Consider the following 15802-nt stretch of genomic DNA (forward strand, 5'->3'; position numbering starts at 1 on the left):
CAGTACAAACCTTTGGTTTTTTATTAGGCTTTCACTACAAAACATGCTTACAGTTTTACAATAATATGGATATTAGTGTCTATTTGGTAAATGATAATGATATTAGCACTATTTTAGTATCATTTTTATATGTTTTAGATAATAAGGTTTTAAAAACACGTATATTCCTCCTTTTTATTTTTGATTTACTCTTTGATTTTCAAAACAAGCAAAGTGAAAATGTGTAAATAAATAGTACATAATGCACTCATGTTCTTAAAAAAATAGTTTCTTAATGCATGTTCCATTTTAATTTTCCCTAATAATTTTCCATTGATAAATTTGTAAACTTGTTAAAATTTTCAAACATACATTATTGACGAATGTGAGGTTGTGACAAATTTTTTTACATGTAACATTCTCGTACTATTTATTTATTTAGTTTGTGAAATATTTAAGAACACTTGCTGAACAAAAAGTATTATCAGTATTCTTACCTATAATAATATTCTTAAACCTAAGACTATGTTTAGGAGTTAAAGAGGAAAAATAATGAGAGAAATTAAAAGGTTAGAAAGGGGATGAATGGGAGAGAAAATAAAAGTAATCATCTCTCTTGTTTGGGAGTATGAATTTAAATGGGGGAGATAAACTAATGAAAATATAAGAACATTTTTTTTATTTTTCCTTTAAAATGTAATTAACAATGAGAAATAGACAATAATATATAATTATATAGTTTTATTAAAAATATTTAGGTATTTTGATATTTTATCTAAAGCTCTAAATTGGAAGAACTTTAAAAATGTACACATGCATGGTTTTAGAGGTTTGAGAAACCCTCTAAAACTTAGTTACGACTTCCCCTCGGTCGAGCATCTTCCCTCTTGCTTCGCTTTACTTTCTCACTATGGTCCAATTCCTATCACTTAACTCTGAACTCCCTTAGTGCTTAACTTTCTTTATTAGTAGGCTAATGGGGAGGTCTATGAAATACTATATGGAAAGGGTGATTCTTTATTCATGTAATTCATCTGCTATCTCACGTTTTGTGTCACTCCATGTACCATGAGCTTATGATTGGTGAAAAAAATATTTAATAATTAAATTTTAACTTAAATATATTTTTCTGACCAATCACATGCCTATGAAATATAGAGTGACACAAAATGTGAGATAAGAGATGTGTACCCCAAAACTTTTCTCTCTCTCCTTCATCTAACTCTCAAACAAAAGAAATACTTTCCAAAATCATCATTTCCTTTCTTCCAAAACCTAAACTCTCAAATAGAGCCTAAATGAGTTGGTCTAAATTTATCTATGCATTTATTCTTAATGGTTTTGTAGGTGGGTAGATTAATGTTCTTAAGATCATATTCCATAGAATAAAATATAAATAAACATCATTAATTATTGTTTGTACTTAGTGTGATTTATTACTAAATTTGAGGTTTTAATATTATTTTGGAGATGGTAAAGTAGGATTGGGGAGGAAATTATTTATGAAAAATATTAATTGTGTGATGAAAAATAAGAGAGATAAATATGTTAAATAGAAAAAAAAACTATTTTTGACATTTTGAAAAATAGTAGATTACAAATCTTAAAAATTGGGTTATTAAACTCAAATCAAAACCTAATTTATGCACATGTCAAAAAATTAATCTGGGCCTATTGTTTAGGCCCGTTTGACACTGATATTCACACACAAAAAAGGTTTAGGGTCTCCAAATTTTTTCCGTCTAAAACCCTCAACAATCCTCGTTCATCATCATTGCTGTGCCTCTCTCAAGTTGAACAACAACCATGGCTACCGTTTCTGCTAAGAACAAAACCAAGACGAAGACGAAGAAGAAAGACCGATACGGCGTCGCTGAACTGAAAACCCTAGGCAACGACCTTCTCTCTTCCGCTTCAAACATCAACAACCTCCCTCTCCTTCTCACCTTCGTTTCCCCTTCTTCTCCACCTCACCACGTTCTCGAATCCCTCCTATCTCTCCACTCCTTCTTCCTCCCTCTCCTTCCCACGCTCCCTTCCTCCGCCACACGCGCCGATGACTCCACCACCGATGACCAGTCGCAGTTCATCTACCTCACCTGGCTCCGTTCCAAGTTCGATGAGCTCGTCAAGTCACTCGTTGAAATCCTCGTCGCGCCACAATGCGATGAGACTCTGAAGGAAGTCGTGTTGGATACGTTGATGGAGTTCGTTAAGGTCGCTAATGCTGGTCAATTCCACTCTGCTATATATCACAAGCTGCTCCGTAGTATTGTAAGTTATATACTATTGTGATATTGCAATTCATTCATTCGAATAATCGAATCTGTTCATCAATCAGTTAGATATAACTATAAAATCTTGACTCAGTTTTAGTAAGGATTGAATCTTAAGTACATACAAATTTAACCTAAAGATTCTCCTATACCACAAAAAAGTTACACATGTCATAGTACAGTACTTTGTTTATTGATGATTAGTTTACAAGTGGTGTATGAAACTTTCTTGTGATTAGTAGCATTTGTAAGTTGATTTTGTAGGAGGATTGACACTGAGTTTTATAAGTTCTGTGATAGGACTAAATTGCAACGAGAGAACATACTAACGTTTTTAATTTAGTTCATTCTTTTTTAAATTTCTCTCTAATTTATTTCGTTTTGGATTGACGACACAATTAGGTTCATTCTATGGATCCGGTTGCATTTTTGGTGGATTTACTAACATCGAAGTATTTCAAGTATATTGATATCCGGTATGGCTGATTATTATGCTCCAATTGTTTTTCTATGCCAGCTTTCTATTCATTTCATTTGTTTTACATGTATGTTTATTAGTTGCTACACAGAAGCTTATGTAGATTTTAATGTAATAAAATTCTGTAGAAATTTAGGCTATGTTTGGCACAGCTAGTTGAATGCTGATAAGTTTACTAAATGAATTAAAAGGTAAGCTATTTGATAGGTGTAATATGACATAATCATCTAGCTTAAAAGCCATAATCTACCTTAACTAACTTATCAAATACTAGCTTATATGCTCATAGCTTATTGAAATAAGCTCCCTTACCAAATGGAAGCTTATTTATTGTCAAGTAGGCTAGTTGGCACTTTATAACTTGGTGATGTTACCAAACATACTGCGATAGAATATTTCGCTTTAGCCTATTTTTGGAAGGCAAAATGCTGTAGCCTGTAGTTTGAATGAATATGTCAGTCCTTCAGTCACTGAGATGACTTCCTTATCTACTTTTGTCTGTTTGTTTTAATGTGTTTATGTGTTGAATAAATAAGTCACCTGCTGTTATTTTATTTGGTGCAGTTATTATACATTCATAAGTCTAACAAAGCTCGCTACAACTTTGGAGGGAAAAGATGTCACAGGTGTGCTGTTTCTCTTGCTGCTCTTAGTCTTCTGATTACTAATGCTTTTCATGTGCAAAATTGATAAACAGAAATCTCTGGTGTTATTTTTCAATTTCCAGCTACTTGTGTATTTTCCACTTGAAAACTGATTTTGTTGTCCTTGTTAGATGGTAGATCTGCAAGCACAGACAGCACTGATGAAAATCAATTGAGCTCAAAGTTAGTAAGATCTATATAATTGTCACTACTTCAAGCTAGCTCTGTTCTTTTCCATTTCCCTCTTTTATTAAGAGATATAGATTATAATAGCTGGTTAACTATAGATAGTCTTAAATGATGTTCCGTGGTTGTTACCTGTAATCATATTTTCCTTTGTGGTTATCTTGTGATTTTCTATCTTCAATGTTTTAATTACAAAAATAACATGACCTGTCACAGGATATGCTCTAGGCAATAGATTTAGTTTTGCAGTTCAATGCTGTCTAGTGCAAGTTGATTCTATTGATGACATGAAATTGTACTCTATTGCAGTATGGAGCATGTCATCCACAATATGTATTACACCATATCAAATGTACCTCCCCTTGAAAGCTCGAATGATACATCAAATATTGAAATGTGGAGCAGATCAGGTGCTGTTTGCTTGTTTACTTTTAGGCCTCTTTTTCCTCCTCTTTTCAATGTTATGTTAAAGTTACATATTATAATGATTAACTTGACTTTGATCCTTTTGAGGCCTACATTTTATTCATAGGATGCACTATTTAGTGGTTTCTTTTCTTTATTTTTCCTTGAGTTTGTGTTAGATTCTACTAAGTATACATGTATATTGATAATTATGATTTTTGTCCATAGAAAGTGACGGGGATGCAGCTGATAAGCAGCCAAAGCCTGAGAAGCATAACAAAAATGTAACTTATTATTCCGTACTCATTGCTAAGTTTAATGTTACTTTGTCTTTTTGGTTATTAATTCTCCTTATTGAATTTATTCTTTCATTGATTATAGAAAACCTTATTTAAGAACTGTTGTCGTTGTTTTTCATCCTTTTCATTTTGTGATGTCTAGTTTTCTTCATATTTTTGCATATAGGCATTGTCTGCAGCTAAGATTGCCAAGAAGATGAAATTAAAGTTTACTAAAGCATGGATTGGGTTTCTTAGATTGCCACTTCCACTTGATTTGTACAAGGAGGTAATTTGTATGGTTATGTTTTTGAACTTTGAATATGACTGCAAGTCTGCAACATCATTTTGTGAAACATGTTATGGAAATTTTGTTTAAGATATCGTAGTATTTTAAAAAACAGTGCCCTGCCATTAAAATATTGGTCGGACATTGTCACTAATGACCATTAAGAAACTATATTTAATTTGAAGGACAAAAAAGGTAAAAAAATGGTGGTTCTAATTTTATTAAAGAAAAGGACCATCTAATTTATTCTTAATAGCAATCCTCTGTCCCTTGCCTTAAATTCAGTTTTTCACATTTCTTCTCTTTCCTTTTCTCTGCTTTTGCTTCTTTAAATATTGCTTTCTCTCTAATTAAAATCTGAAGATTCATTAATAGTTTCAACATTTTTCCTCCGAATTCCCAACATTTATTTGCATGGCTTTCAAATATTGGGTTATTATTTTATGTGTACATGTACGTGCCTGCACATAAATTTCCTTCAGATTGATATGCATGGTATAGCATGTTTATTTTAGTCCTGAATTGACAACATGCAACCCAACTTCCCCCAAATTGATATGCATGGTATTAATTTCCTTCATTAACTACTAGGAGTTCTGGTTCTGGGATCCATATATTATGCATTTTTTGAACTTAAGATTATTTCTGATAGTTCTGTGTCCTTAATGCCTGTACAGTTCTTTACCTCTCCAAGTCTCCATTTGGATCTTGAACCCCTGCTAGCTATTGGTCTTAGTCACTGGTTCATCAACTTTTGGTTTTTGATAAAATATCAAATTCTTCAAAAGTTATTAAGCATTGCCTTTTGCTTTTCATTCAGAACTTCTATTATTAAAACCTGTGCCATGTAATATATGAAGCTTAATTAGTAAAAACAATCCTGCAGATAGTGTAGGCAGATTCCTAAACCAGCCATACATTAGGGTTAATGTTAATAGAAGGTGCCCAATTGTAAATAATCATGCCTTGAGATGCAAATAGCATCATTGTCATCCCTATTTTGGACGCAGATATTTAAAGAAGGTAATTGTTTCTTTGCATATGGGATATTGGCAGTATTACCACTGAGAAGGTACTAGCTTAATGATACAAGTGAACTAAGCTTAAGCCTCTAATGCTGTGAAGCAGAGGTGCAGAATGGAAAAACAGTGTGCAAAGTGCAAATTAAAAAATAGAGAAAGAGAAGAGTATGTCACTGCTAAGTCATGGTCGCCGGATGAGAAACTAGGATGTTCTGGGGCTTTGTTTTTGTGATTGTGAGAAGGTGAAACTGTGCTGTTGAGGCATCTCAGTTTCAGACCCAAATAGTATCAAGTTTGCGTTGGGCTAAAAAAGACCTAAATACCCTTAAAAATTGCCAAAGTTTGAAGTTTGGGGGCATTTTTGATCTTTTTTGCCTGCATGTCCCTTTAGTGGATGCAAAGCACTGCTAAAACTGGTTTGTGGCTGCCATTGCAGACCAAATCAACCACTAATTGGATCTTTGTCGCTCTGGGGTATAGAGCAGTCAGCAGTGGAACCCCCTCTTGCTAAATCGCTATAGAGCAATTATTGCATACTTAGTCGGATGGCTGGGGCCGAATAATATGTACAAAAAGGGCAGCCCAATTCACGAGGCTCCTACTTAGTGGGGTTTGAGAAGGGTAGATGTACGCAACATTACCCCCGTAAGCGGCGAGGTTGTTTCCGGGATTTGAACCCTTGACCTCATGGTCACTAAGCAACAACCTTATTGTTGCGCCAAGTTCACCATCTGGGTGAACAATTTATCCTAGGATAATGTGAATTTGTATTAAACACTTCGACCAATGTTACTATTTGATTAGTATTATTCTATCTGTATAAACTGTGAAAGTGAATGGTAATTAGCATAGTGCTTATTGTGTATTTCAGTGGTATTCTTGTTTTTATGCCTGTACTTCATTCAAGTCCCTTTTTAAGACCTACATGGTTTTTTATTTACAGGTTCTTGTTAACCTTCATCAAGCAGTTATTCCTCATCTGTCTAATCCCATTATGTTATGGTAAAAGTCTATGCTACATGAACTAGGCATGGCATTTTATTTTGATAACTGCATGTTGACTCTGACCTGTTCAATTTATTGTGTGCAGTGATTTCTTAACAAGATCATATGACATTGGGGGTGTAGTCAGTGTGATAGCTCTTAGTAGCCTTTATGTCCTAATGACCCAGTATGGACTGGAATATCCAAATTTCTATGAAAAACTTTATGCCCTCTTAGTTCCATCTATCTTCATGGCAAAACATCGCGCAAGGTTTTTCCAGGTGAAGCTTAGTTAATTTATGTTTTTCACTTCTAAAAATAATAAAGGAGGAACTTTGAAGCAAAATTGACGCTTCAGTAATTTCTTTCAATAATATGTTTTAAATGTAAATTTTCAATGCTTTGCAATTTTGATTGTAGTGATGAATATAAGTTGGCATTATAGATGTGTAGATGTCATATGCTTCAATATCTGTTAAATTCTAGGGTAGTAATACCTCAGTAAGAATGTAAGATTTATGGTTTTAAAGTTTTAGTACTCCATTGACTCAATAAGACAATCTTAAACTGAGGAGAATTATAAATTTATTGAGTTGTTTGAAATTGACTTAAATAAATAACATTCTCTCCCCCAAAGGTTTATTATTGTGTTAGAAAGATAAATTGATTCAAAGCAGAATTAATAAAAATATTAGGTATTTCATCTGAGCTTTCAAATAAGATTAACTAATTGTGTTATTTTTTTAAATTTCCAATCCTGGGGATTTTGTCCGATCATGACCCATCCTGGATGACATGGAGTGAATTTCTCTGCTTTTTTTTCATAACTCTTTGAAACAAGTATAGTTCGTTAATGGGAATACTTTGGTGTGATTTAACAAAATAAGTTTTATTATGAGCAAATAACAAGTATAGCATGGGACTAAAAGGAGTAAAAAATGGTTCTTTCCCAAACCAAAGAAGTGGAAATAACAGGCTCGGGAATATTTTGTACAAGAAAACCGAAGTATTGAACTTGAATGAATGATGATGAAAATTGAAAAGATATTCAACTTAATTTGTATTAAAGTGAATGACCGGATTTTTTTGTATATTCGTAAATCCTGCTCATGTTGATTTCTCACCATATGCAATTTGCTATCTGCAGCTCCTTGATTCGTGCCTTAAGTCACCACTTCTTCCAGCTTACCTGGCTGCTTCCTTTGCCAAGAAATTGAGTAGGTTATTGCTTTCGGTTCCTCCTTCAGGAGCATTGGTTATTACGGCTCTGATTCACAACATTTTGCGCAGACATCCATCAATCAACTGTTTGGTGCACCGGGTAAAAATACAGTCTCCTTTCATCTATATTTTCTTTATTACTTTATCATTAGCTTTTATAGTTTATGGGTTGCATCTTCAATATTGAAGCTGTTAAGGATCATATGGAAATACTAGTGAGGACGGAAACAGAGCAGTGTTATTGAAAATAGAGCCTGTTGGCCTGATTTTTATGATTTTCCTTTTAGAAGGCACTATATGTCATGTGCGGTCAGGATTTACTTGTCTATTCATTTGAGTTATTATTATTGCAGTTCTTAATAACAATGTTCAATTGTAGCTTCATATTGCATCTGTGAAGCTTGTGAAAAAGTTGTAGCTCAACCTGTAATGGCTGAGCTATTTAAAAAATTGGTTAGCCCTGTCTAAGAATTCACGTTGAGCCCAGCTTTGAAATTACTTTTGGGCTAGGCTTGGAGAAATATATATTTAGATAATCTCTTGTATGATTGTTCGCATGATACTAATTAAGTCAATTATGTATTTGCATGGCATAGATAGCAAACTAGAACTAGAATACTGGATGGGGATGCAAAACTAAAGAAGATCGAAGGTTAAAAAGGAATATCATTCTCTGCCTCTTTCTTTCCAACTTTTCCTGATAGAATCTAGTGCATTTAGTTTCTATGGTTCGGTCAAGAACCTGAATTTTCTCTTGCTTCACTTTTCTTGTTTGCAATTGCTGTATCACTACCCCAGCTTCTGTCTATTCTTCAATCTTCAACATCTTTCTGAATTAAAAGTTGATTGGAACTGGTAGATTGATTCAAAGAATAGAAAGGAAACTAGACATGATAATGATTCAGAAGCAGGTAGAAGAATTACAATGAGTTACTCAGGTTTATTCGACAGAAACTTCTCAACTAACTAACTTGTTTTCCAAGATAGCCAACTAACTCTCATAAGGTATTATTTATACAGTTGGGGTCTACAGCTATCCTAACTGATCCGAATCTCCTAACTGAGTGTTAGGATCCTGTGCTAGTCCCCTATTCTTCTCTGATACAGCTTCCCGAACATCCTATCAAAAGTCCTACAAAACACTACTGTTTGCTCTCTTTATATACTACAGGAGGAAACACATGCATATATACATGCTTTGCGTTCACTTTTACTAGCTGTCACAATTTCTGCACTTGGCTTTCCTAGGGGCTGGCATTTCTTAAGAAAATGATGCTCACTTTTTTTGGAGGGTAGGTGTAAAGGGGGAGAGATAGGAAGACAAGAGAGAGAAGTGGCTGGTGATGTGAAATGAAGAAAGAGATAGAAAGAAAAATATGGTGTAAATGAGGGTGTAGGAGAAAAGATTGTAAGAATATAATGGTTATATTTTTAATTATAACTAGTAACTGCTTCTTTTGACATTTTGGATGGATTTCACAGAAATGGAATTGTACAAGAAACTATTACGGGACCTTTTTCTCTTCCTTTTATCCCCTTTTCATTAAGTTGGGCGTTTGTGGTGATCTTAAATTGCAGGGAAACTTTCAAATTAGTGTTAATGTTTAAGGAATTTTGTTTCAATGGTTATCATGTCATTAATACTCTAGCTCTTTAAGTGGCTTTCATTGCTACTCTAACCTAATTAACTTATTTTAAATGTATACTGCTTGCAGTTTAAAAGTCAAAGTATGATCCTGTTAGAATATGGTAGGATATATTTGTTAAGAGTGTAGAAAATTATCTGCTTACAGTCTGTTCTGATTGGACTGAATTTTTTTATATGAACAGGAAGACAGTGTTGATGAAGGGAAAGATGATCTCAGAAAAGATGAAGCAATAGCTGCAAACTTGGATGATGCCAAGACTGGAGCAATGCCCTGCCAGAAATTAGGCATTGACCATTTTAACAATGAGGAAAATAATCCTAAGAAGTCATGCGCAATGAGTAAGCTTTTTCTATCTTTATATCAAATCTAGCCTAGGTCTATCTTCTGCACTAAACCAAACCATGTTAAACATAGTAAGTTCATATTTGTTTTAACTCCTATTCGTGTGTACATTATTTATATATAATGTCTTATGTATTATTACCTTGATTTGTTGCTTGGCCGACCAAGCAAAACCCTGTATGCTAGTTTGTATTAGCCATATGTATGAGTTTTGACTTTTGGGTATCATATAATGGAGGATATATGAATCATGGTATTGGACCAATTTCATTACCCACAAGCTGTTCAACATTTGACCCAATAAGTGTATAATACTTGTAAATATTTGGTGAAAAACAGTTAATTATATGATAGAGCTGCTGCTTTATTTTAGTATTGTAGATCTTTTTGCTAATAAAGATATTTTGGAGCAGGAAGTTCTCTTTGGGAAATTGACACTATTCTTCACCACTACTGTCCTCCGGCCTCACGGCAAGTGTTCTGATATTGACTCTTTACTTTAATTTTCTTTTCTCCGCCTGCTTTATCATATTTTTCTCCATGTTTTAACATACTTCCTCTTAAACTTCACATGCTTTTAGGTTGGCTTTGTCTCTTGGGAATGATTTGACAGTCAGGGCCAAAACGAGTGAAGTTGATGTTGGCGATTTTAGTTCCGGTTCATATGCAACAATACTTGGAGCAGAGGTGATATAATAATTACTGTTTTGTTTTTCTCCCCTTCCCATGATGTACTTACTTCTTTCATTGGCTTGCATCTGCTGATGACAACTTGTAACACTGCAGATATCACGGAGGGTAAAGCAGGTTCCTCTTGCATTCTTCAAAACAACTCCTTCCTCTTTGTTTTCAGAGACTGATTTTGCTGGTTGGACATTCAACCTTGAAGAAACCCCTGAATTGATCAGTGGCAATGATGAGAGTGCTACTAAAGGTTTATCGGAACATGATCATGGTGGTGCCGTGAAACGACAACGGATTGAGTGCCCATGATATATGTTTGTCTACCTCAAAAACTTGTCTGATTGTTGTGTAAGAAAAAAAATGCCCAGCTTCCATGTTTTCCCTACTAACATAAAAGTTGCCACTGAATATGAAGGATAAGGTATCCTCTCTTTTTAATGGCAAAGGGTAGGCATGATTAGCAACAAGCTTAACTGTTCCATTATTTATTAAATTTGTATGATCCTATCAGATATAGTCTTCAATAACAATTACTTTGTTAAATCAGTTGACTATATGAATGAATTGATGTCATTGTCCATGTCTTCTTAGATTCAAAAGTTTAAAATAGTTACAATTTTCCTTCTTTTATAATCTTATTTGATAACAATGTAAATCTTTCATTGACTAAAATTTATACTATGTTGTGGTCATTATAAACTTTGATAGACTTATTTGATGATCATTTTTTAATGAGTAACTTGATGCACAAATGTTTTACTATTTTGGAAATAAATCTTGGTACTTACACTTTATGTCCAATAACTCTGCAAAATGTATACATTCTCAGAGACTTAAATACTCCAACTCTCCAAGTAGTTCATATTCCTTAATATTTAATATCAATAAATGGTTGTAAAATATGGAACAAAATAATAATAATTATTGTAAATAGTGTAAGGAGCCTTAATCAAGGAACCATCCATCCTAAACTGTGGCATGTGTCGGTGGCACGGGTATTATGCCGCTAATCATAGTAACTTCACAATTATCTTCCACTTTCTGTTTAACAGGAGCATCATTATTCCTTAGCTACCTAGACCTATTTTCAGGTTTCATGCCAAGTGAGTCAAAGACTTACCTATATAAATGTTATGTAAAAACATAAAAATTCGTGTAAAGACATATACAATATGTCATATTTAGAGACAGTTATATTTATAATTTTTGTGCTATCATTTATGACTTAATTTTAATTAAAATTAAATTTCTAATTTTTTTTTTAAATTTTATTGATTGTCTCCACATATATAAATCACAAGTGTTAAACCCATAACCAAATTTTGTCGGGCCTAGGATGGTTAAAGCTTATGTTTCAAAGCCCATTATTGTTGTCTTTCAAAATTAACTCCACATCAAGATATAAATGATATTTGCTCTATGTATTATTAAATATGAATGATATTAGGGGAAAAAATAACTAAGGAAAAAGAAATATGAATGAATTATTAGAGTGATTTCACCTGGTGGTGAAGAAGAGTGATTACATTATGTACTATTCTTTTATATATAGTGGTTTCAAAATTAAGTTGTTATATGGTGTTTCAAAGCTTTACCATTGACATGAAATAATTATTTCAATGGGGAAGAGTTTAAACTTTAATATATGAAACAAGAGGAAGAGTGCTACCATTGACATTTTTAATTTAGCACCTATAGATGAATCCTTCCTCTCATACATTAATATCCTTCCTCTGTTCCTCTCATATATTATCCTTCTCTGCTTCATCTCCTTCAGATGTTGATGCAGTTATTAGGTGAACAATGACCACATAGAACTGTTTCCGATCACTTGTCCAGAATACACTTTATAAGCACCATGGAAATTTTCTTCTTGGGTATGTATTTTTACTTGTATTTGTGAAATGGACAATGAAAACTTTTCAATTAATTAGTCCAAATTAAATTCTTCTTATAACAAATTTAATTGTTTTAACTTCTTTATGTTTTACATACACACACATTTTAAAAATACTCTAAAAACAAAAGAGAACTTCAAATTTTACTAACAATTTGTTTTAAAGTGTCATTATTGCTTGCATATTGTTTTATAGATGAAACTAAAATTTTACCAAATAAACATGAGTCTATTATAATAATTTAAAATAAAAGGACTTGCATACTTTTTAAAATAAAATGAAAACTACGAGCCTACATTTAGATATATTAATTTAAAAATAACATCACATTTAATATTTACCAACCGACACAGCCCATGATTGATAATATATTAGTATTTCAAATTTGAAACAAGCAACAATTCCCACAATTCAATTTAATAAATAAATTTAGCAACGATTGGAAAATTTCTCTTTTTTTAATATCCAGAAAGGTTGAACTGATTATTTGTTGTCAATGTACTTCTTGATTATTTTTTAATTAACATAAATTCCCTTATTAATTTATGTTCAATTATATTACTTCATATAAAAATACTGATTAATATTTTGATTAGCTTTTTATATTGTTTTTACATATCTTATTGTTCTCCAAACAACCATTCTTACAATTATTTTTAAAATTATTATTATTGAAGACAATGTTGTAGTATAGTACTAACAATCAGAATGATTATGGAAGGCAGAGGAATTACCTATAAAATAGTGCAAAATCAAGAAAACTCATGCTTTAACTCCATATATGATCTTCAAGTTCCAATGATATAAAAGCTATCAAAACACAGTAAGTTTAAACAACACTATACATAAACTTATAAGTGAAACCATTGGGGACTAAAGGACTTAGGGAAACTAACTACCTACAGGAATATTCGTGTTCAGAGATGCTAATGCACTTGTTGAAAAACGTATGATAGAAATAATTGCTAAAATAGCAACCTGCATGTGACAGAAAATTACTCACAACATTGGTACATGCAAAAAAGGGGTACATTTTAAGTGATCATAATTTCAAAAGAACTAGTAGGAAACCCATGCTCACACATGTGATAATATGTATTGTATGAATTTAATTAAAGAGTGACAACTTAAGTTGTTAATGAAAATGTTACTGAGGATTACTTACTAAAACATTGTTTGAAATATTCCATTGCTGGTGTAAAAATATTGAGACTATGAAATTGTATTAAACCTGTAATGTTAAAATAATGAAAAATGTTATGAAAATTCGAACAAATTTAGTTGCAAAGAGGATGTTTGTTAACATGAGAATGTGAATAAATATTACCTCATAAATCTTGTTTTGTATATACTTGATTGTTGATGTAAAGTTGTTGTACATTGAGATGATATTGAATCTGTTATTTAAAAAATTGTATTAGTTAGAAATAAATATTTGAAACATAATGTAAAATAAGTTATAGAATACCTGTTACAGATTTTGGAAAACTCCTTTATAAACGATATTTGTCGTTGTCTTCAGTGGTTTACCATCCTTGTCATGTATCAATACCTTCAATTCCTTTTTGCTCTGTACTCTTGAAACAACTACATATAATTGACCATGACTGAAAACTGGTTTAGGCAAATACAACCCTATGCTCTCTAGTGATTGTCCTTGCGATTTGTTGATTGTCATAGCATATGATACAATTATAGGGAACTGTCTTCAGATAAACATGAAAGGCCAAGGAGATTGGGATGATGACATTGATAACCTAGGAATGTAAGTGATATTCCTAATGTTTTTTCCAGACATTATTTTTGCCTCAAGTACATGATTAGTCATCTTCGTAACCACTAACCTTGTACCGTTACATAACCCTTCAGATTGATCTAAATTCCTTAACAACATAATCGGGGTGCTTACTTTTAGCTTGATCTTATGATTTGGAAGACCTGATGTTGAAAGTGAATTTAGAAATTCAGGAGTTAATATGTTGAATGCTTCATTATCATTAGCATCAGACATATCAACTTCATCTGAACTCAAGTATTCTTTTTCATCGCCTGTAAGTATACATTAGAATAGTTATTACTATAAATATAGTAAATGTAATACATATAACATAAATGTGTATGTCGAATAAAATTGAATACTTTACCTGGAATTTTCATCAAAACATATTCATTGATTTGATCAACAATCTCAATTGTTGATGCAAATATTGCTCTACATTGAAGAAATTGTTTATCCTTGTAATGGTCTTGTAAGTTTGGGTAGGTGCTAGAGACTATGACCTCAATTGGGTTATGATAATCTACAATCAGAAGTTCGTCTGGGATATCAATTTCAGCACAACCATCATTAGGCTCAGATAATTTTCCATTTCCCAACTTTAGTATCCACTCAGAGAATTGCTTGATATCTGAATCATTATCATAATTTTGTAAACGCATATTCTTTGTAAGGGTTAAAATTGTACATTGACGTCAAAGATATGATACATTTATCGTTGCATGCACAATATCTGAACGACAACCGTTTGGAACCACTGGTAGTATTTGTCTAAAATCACCTCCAAATACTACAACTTTTCCTCCAAACAAAATTGAACCATTTGTTGTTCTGGTTCCATGATGTGGCAAAGACTTTTATCAAGTGCTTCGAAGCAAAACTTATGTAACATTGGAGCTTCATCCCATATAATTAACTTTGTTTGTTTCAATAATTCTGCAAGTTCAGTTCCTTGATGAATGTTGCAAACAGAGTTATCAAAAGTTGGTACTGAAATTTTGAATTTAGAATGTGTTGTCCTACCCCCAGGTAATAGTAAAGAAGCTATACCACTTGAAGCCACAATCAATACAATATGCTTTTGAGATCTCAATGCGTAAGTTATAGTTCGCAACATGTGCGTTTTTCCAGTTCCTCCATAACCATGTAGAAAAAATATGCGACCTTGTTGACGGTTAACAACTTGTAATATAGTCTGGAATATATTATATTGTTCTTCAGCATAATATGAAATGAATATGTCAACATTCATCTTATTAATAGATATATTAATTAGGACTAACATTAAATAAATGAATTTTGTAAGAAAATGGAATTACCTGTTAAAGAGTTGAAAAGAGAATGAAAGTTTCTCTTTAATTCATCTGTATCATAATTAAGCTCTTGATATATTAGTCTATTGCCTAATTGACTTGTTACGTACCCATTTGGGTAGGGCATTGGAGGATAGTCCTTCAAACTCCTTCGATTTCCTTCAAGTAGTTTTTCAATCTCCAATAAAGTTAGATTTTGTAGTTGTCCATCTCTAAGCACCAACCCTATAAGATATAAAATGTGTTAAATGATATAATATATTTAAATAAAACAAAATTTTAATAATACAATGTAATATAATTATTGGATACCTTGATTATTGGAGATATTTCTTTGATTGTAAAGAATTCCATCAGATAACCATTGCCACGTAACC

General features: G+C 32.5%; 2 protein-coding genes across 3 annotated transcripts; one reads left to right on the forward strand and one right to left on the reverse strand.

Moving 5' to 3' along the window:
* On the forward strand, nt 1725-11017 carry LOC109339767 (nucleolar complex protein 4 homolog). Of its 2 annotated transcripts, XM_019577293.1 has the most exons (15): nt 2011-2093; nt 2143-2253; nt 2658-2731; nt 3298-3359; nt 3509-3560; nt 3873-3973; nt 4197-4252; nt 4434-4535; nt 6501-6559; nt 6648-6822; nt 7689-7862; nt 9593-9749; nt 10167-10224; nt 10335-10440; nt 10540-11017. In XM_019577293.1, exons 2-15 carry the CDS (start codon nt 2182-2184, stop codon nt 10744-10746), a joined length of 1455 nt encoding a protein of 484 aa, XP_019432838.1. In that variant the 5' UTR covers nt 2011-2093; nt 2143-2181; the 3' UTR covers nt 10747-11017. The 2 variants fall into 2 exon arrangements, with proteins under 2 accessions (XP_019432831.1, XP_019432838.1); XM_019577286.1 differs by having other exon boundaries at nt 1725-2253.
* Nucleotides 14044-14782, reverse strand: LOC109328290. Its single transcript, XM_019561695.1, has 2 exons — nt 14480-14782; nt 14044-14384 (listed from the first exon to the last, which is right to left on the reverse strand). The coding sequence occupies exons 1-2, from the start codon at nt 14772-14774 to the stop codon at nt 14044-14046; spliced, it is 636 nt and encodes a 211-aa protein (XP_019417240.1). The 5' UTR covers nt 14775-14782.

The sequence above is a fragment of the Lupinus angustifolius genome, chromosome LG02, assembly GCF_001865875.1.
Source record: "Lupinus angustifolius cultivar Tanjil chromosome LG02, LupAngTanjil_v1.0, whole genome shotgun sequence".
Lineage (NCBI taxonomy): Eukaryota > Viridiplantae > Streptophyta > Magnoliopsida > Fabales > Fabaceae > Lupinus > Lupinus angustifolius.

Bases quoted from the DNA above. Each gene is read 5' to 3' on its own strand.
- LOC109328290 (XM_019561695.1), bottom strand. From the start codon at position 14,774: ATGCGTTTACAAAATTATGATAATGATTCAGATATCAAGCAATTCTCT. The intron at 14,385-14,479 runs GTAAAGTATTCA...GTATACTTACAG, and splicing joins TGTTTTGATGAAAATTCCAG to GCGATGAAAAAGAATACTTG.
- LOC109339767 (XM_019577286.1), top strand. From the start codon at position 1,786: ATGGCTACCGTTTCTGCTAAGAACAAAACCAAGACGAAGACGAAGAAG. The intron at 4,536-6,500 runs GTAATTTGTATG...TTTTATTTACAG, and splicing joins CACTTGATTTGTACAAGGAG to GTTCTTGTTAACCTTCATCA. The intron at 6,560-6,647 runs GTAAAAGTCTAT...TATTGTGTGCAG, and splicing joins TCTAATCCCATTATGTTATG to TGATTTCTTAACAAGATCAT.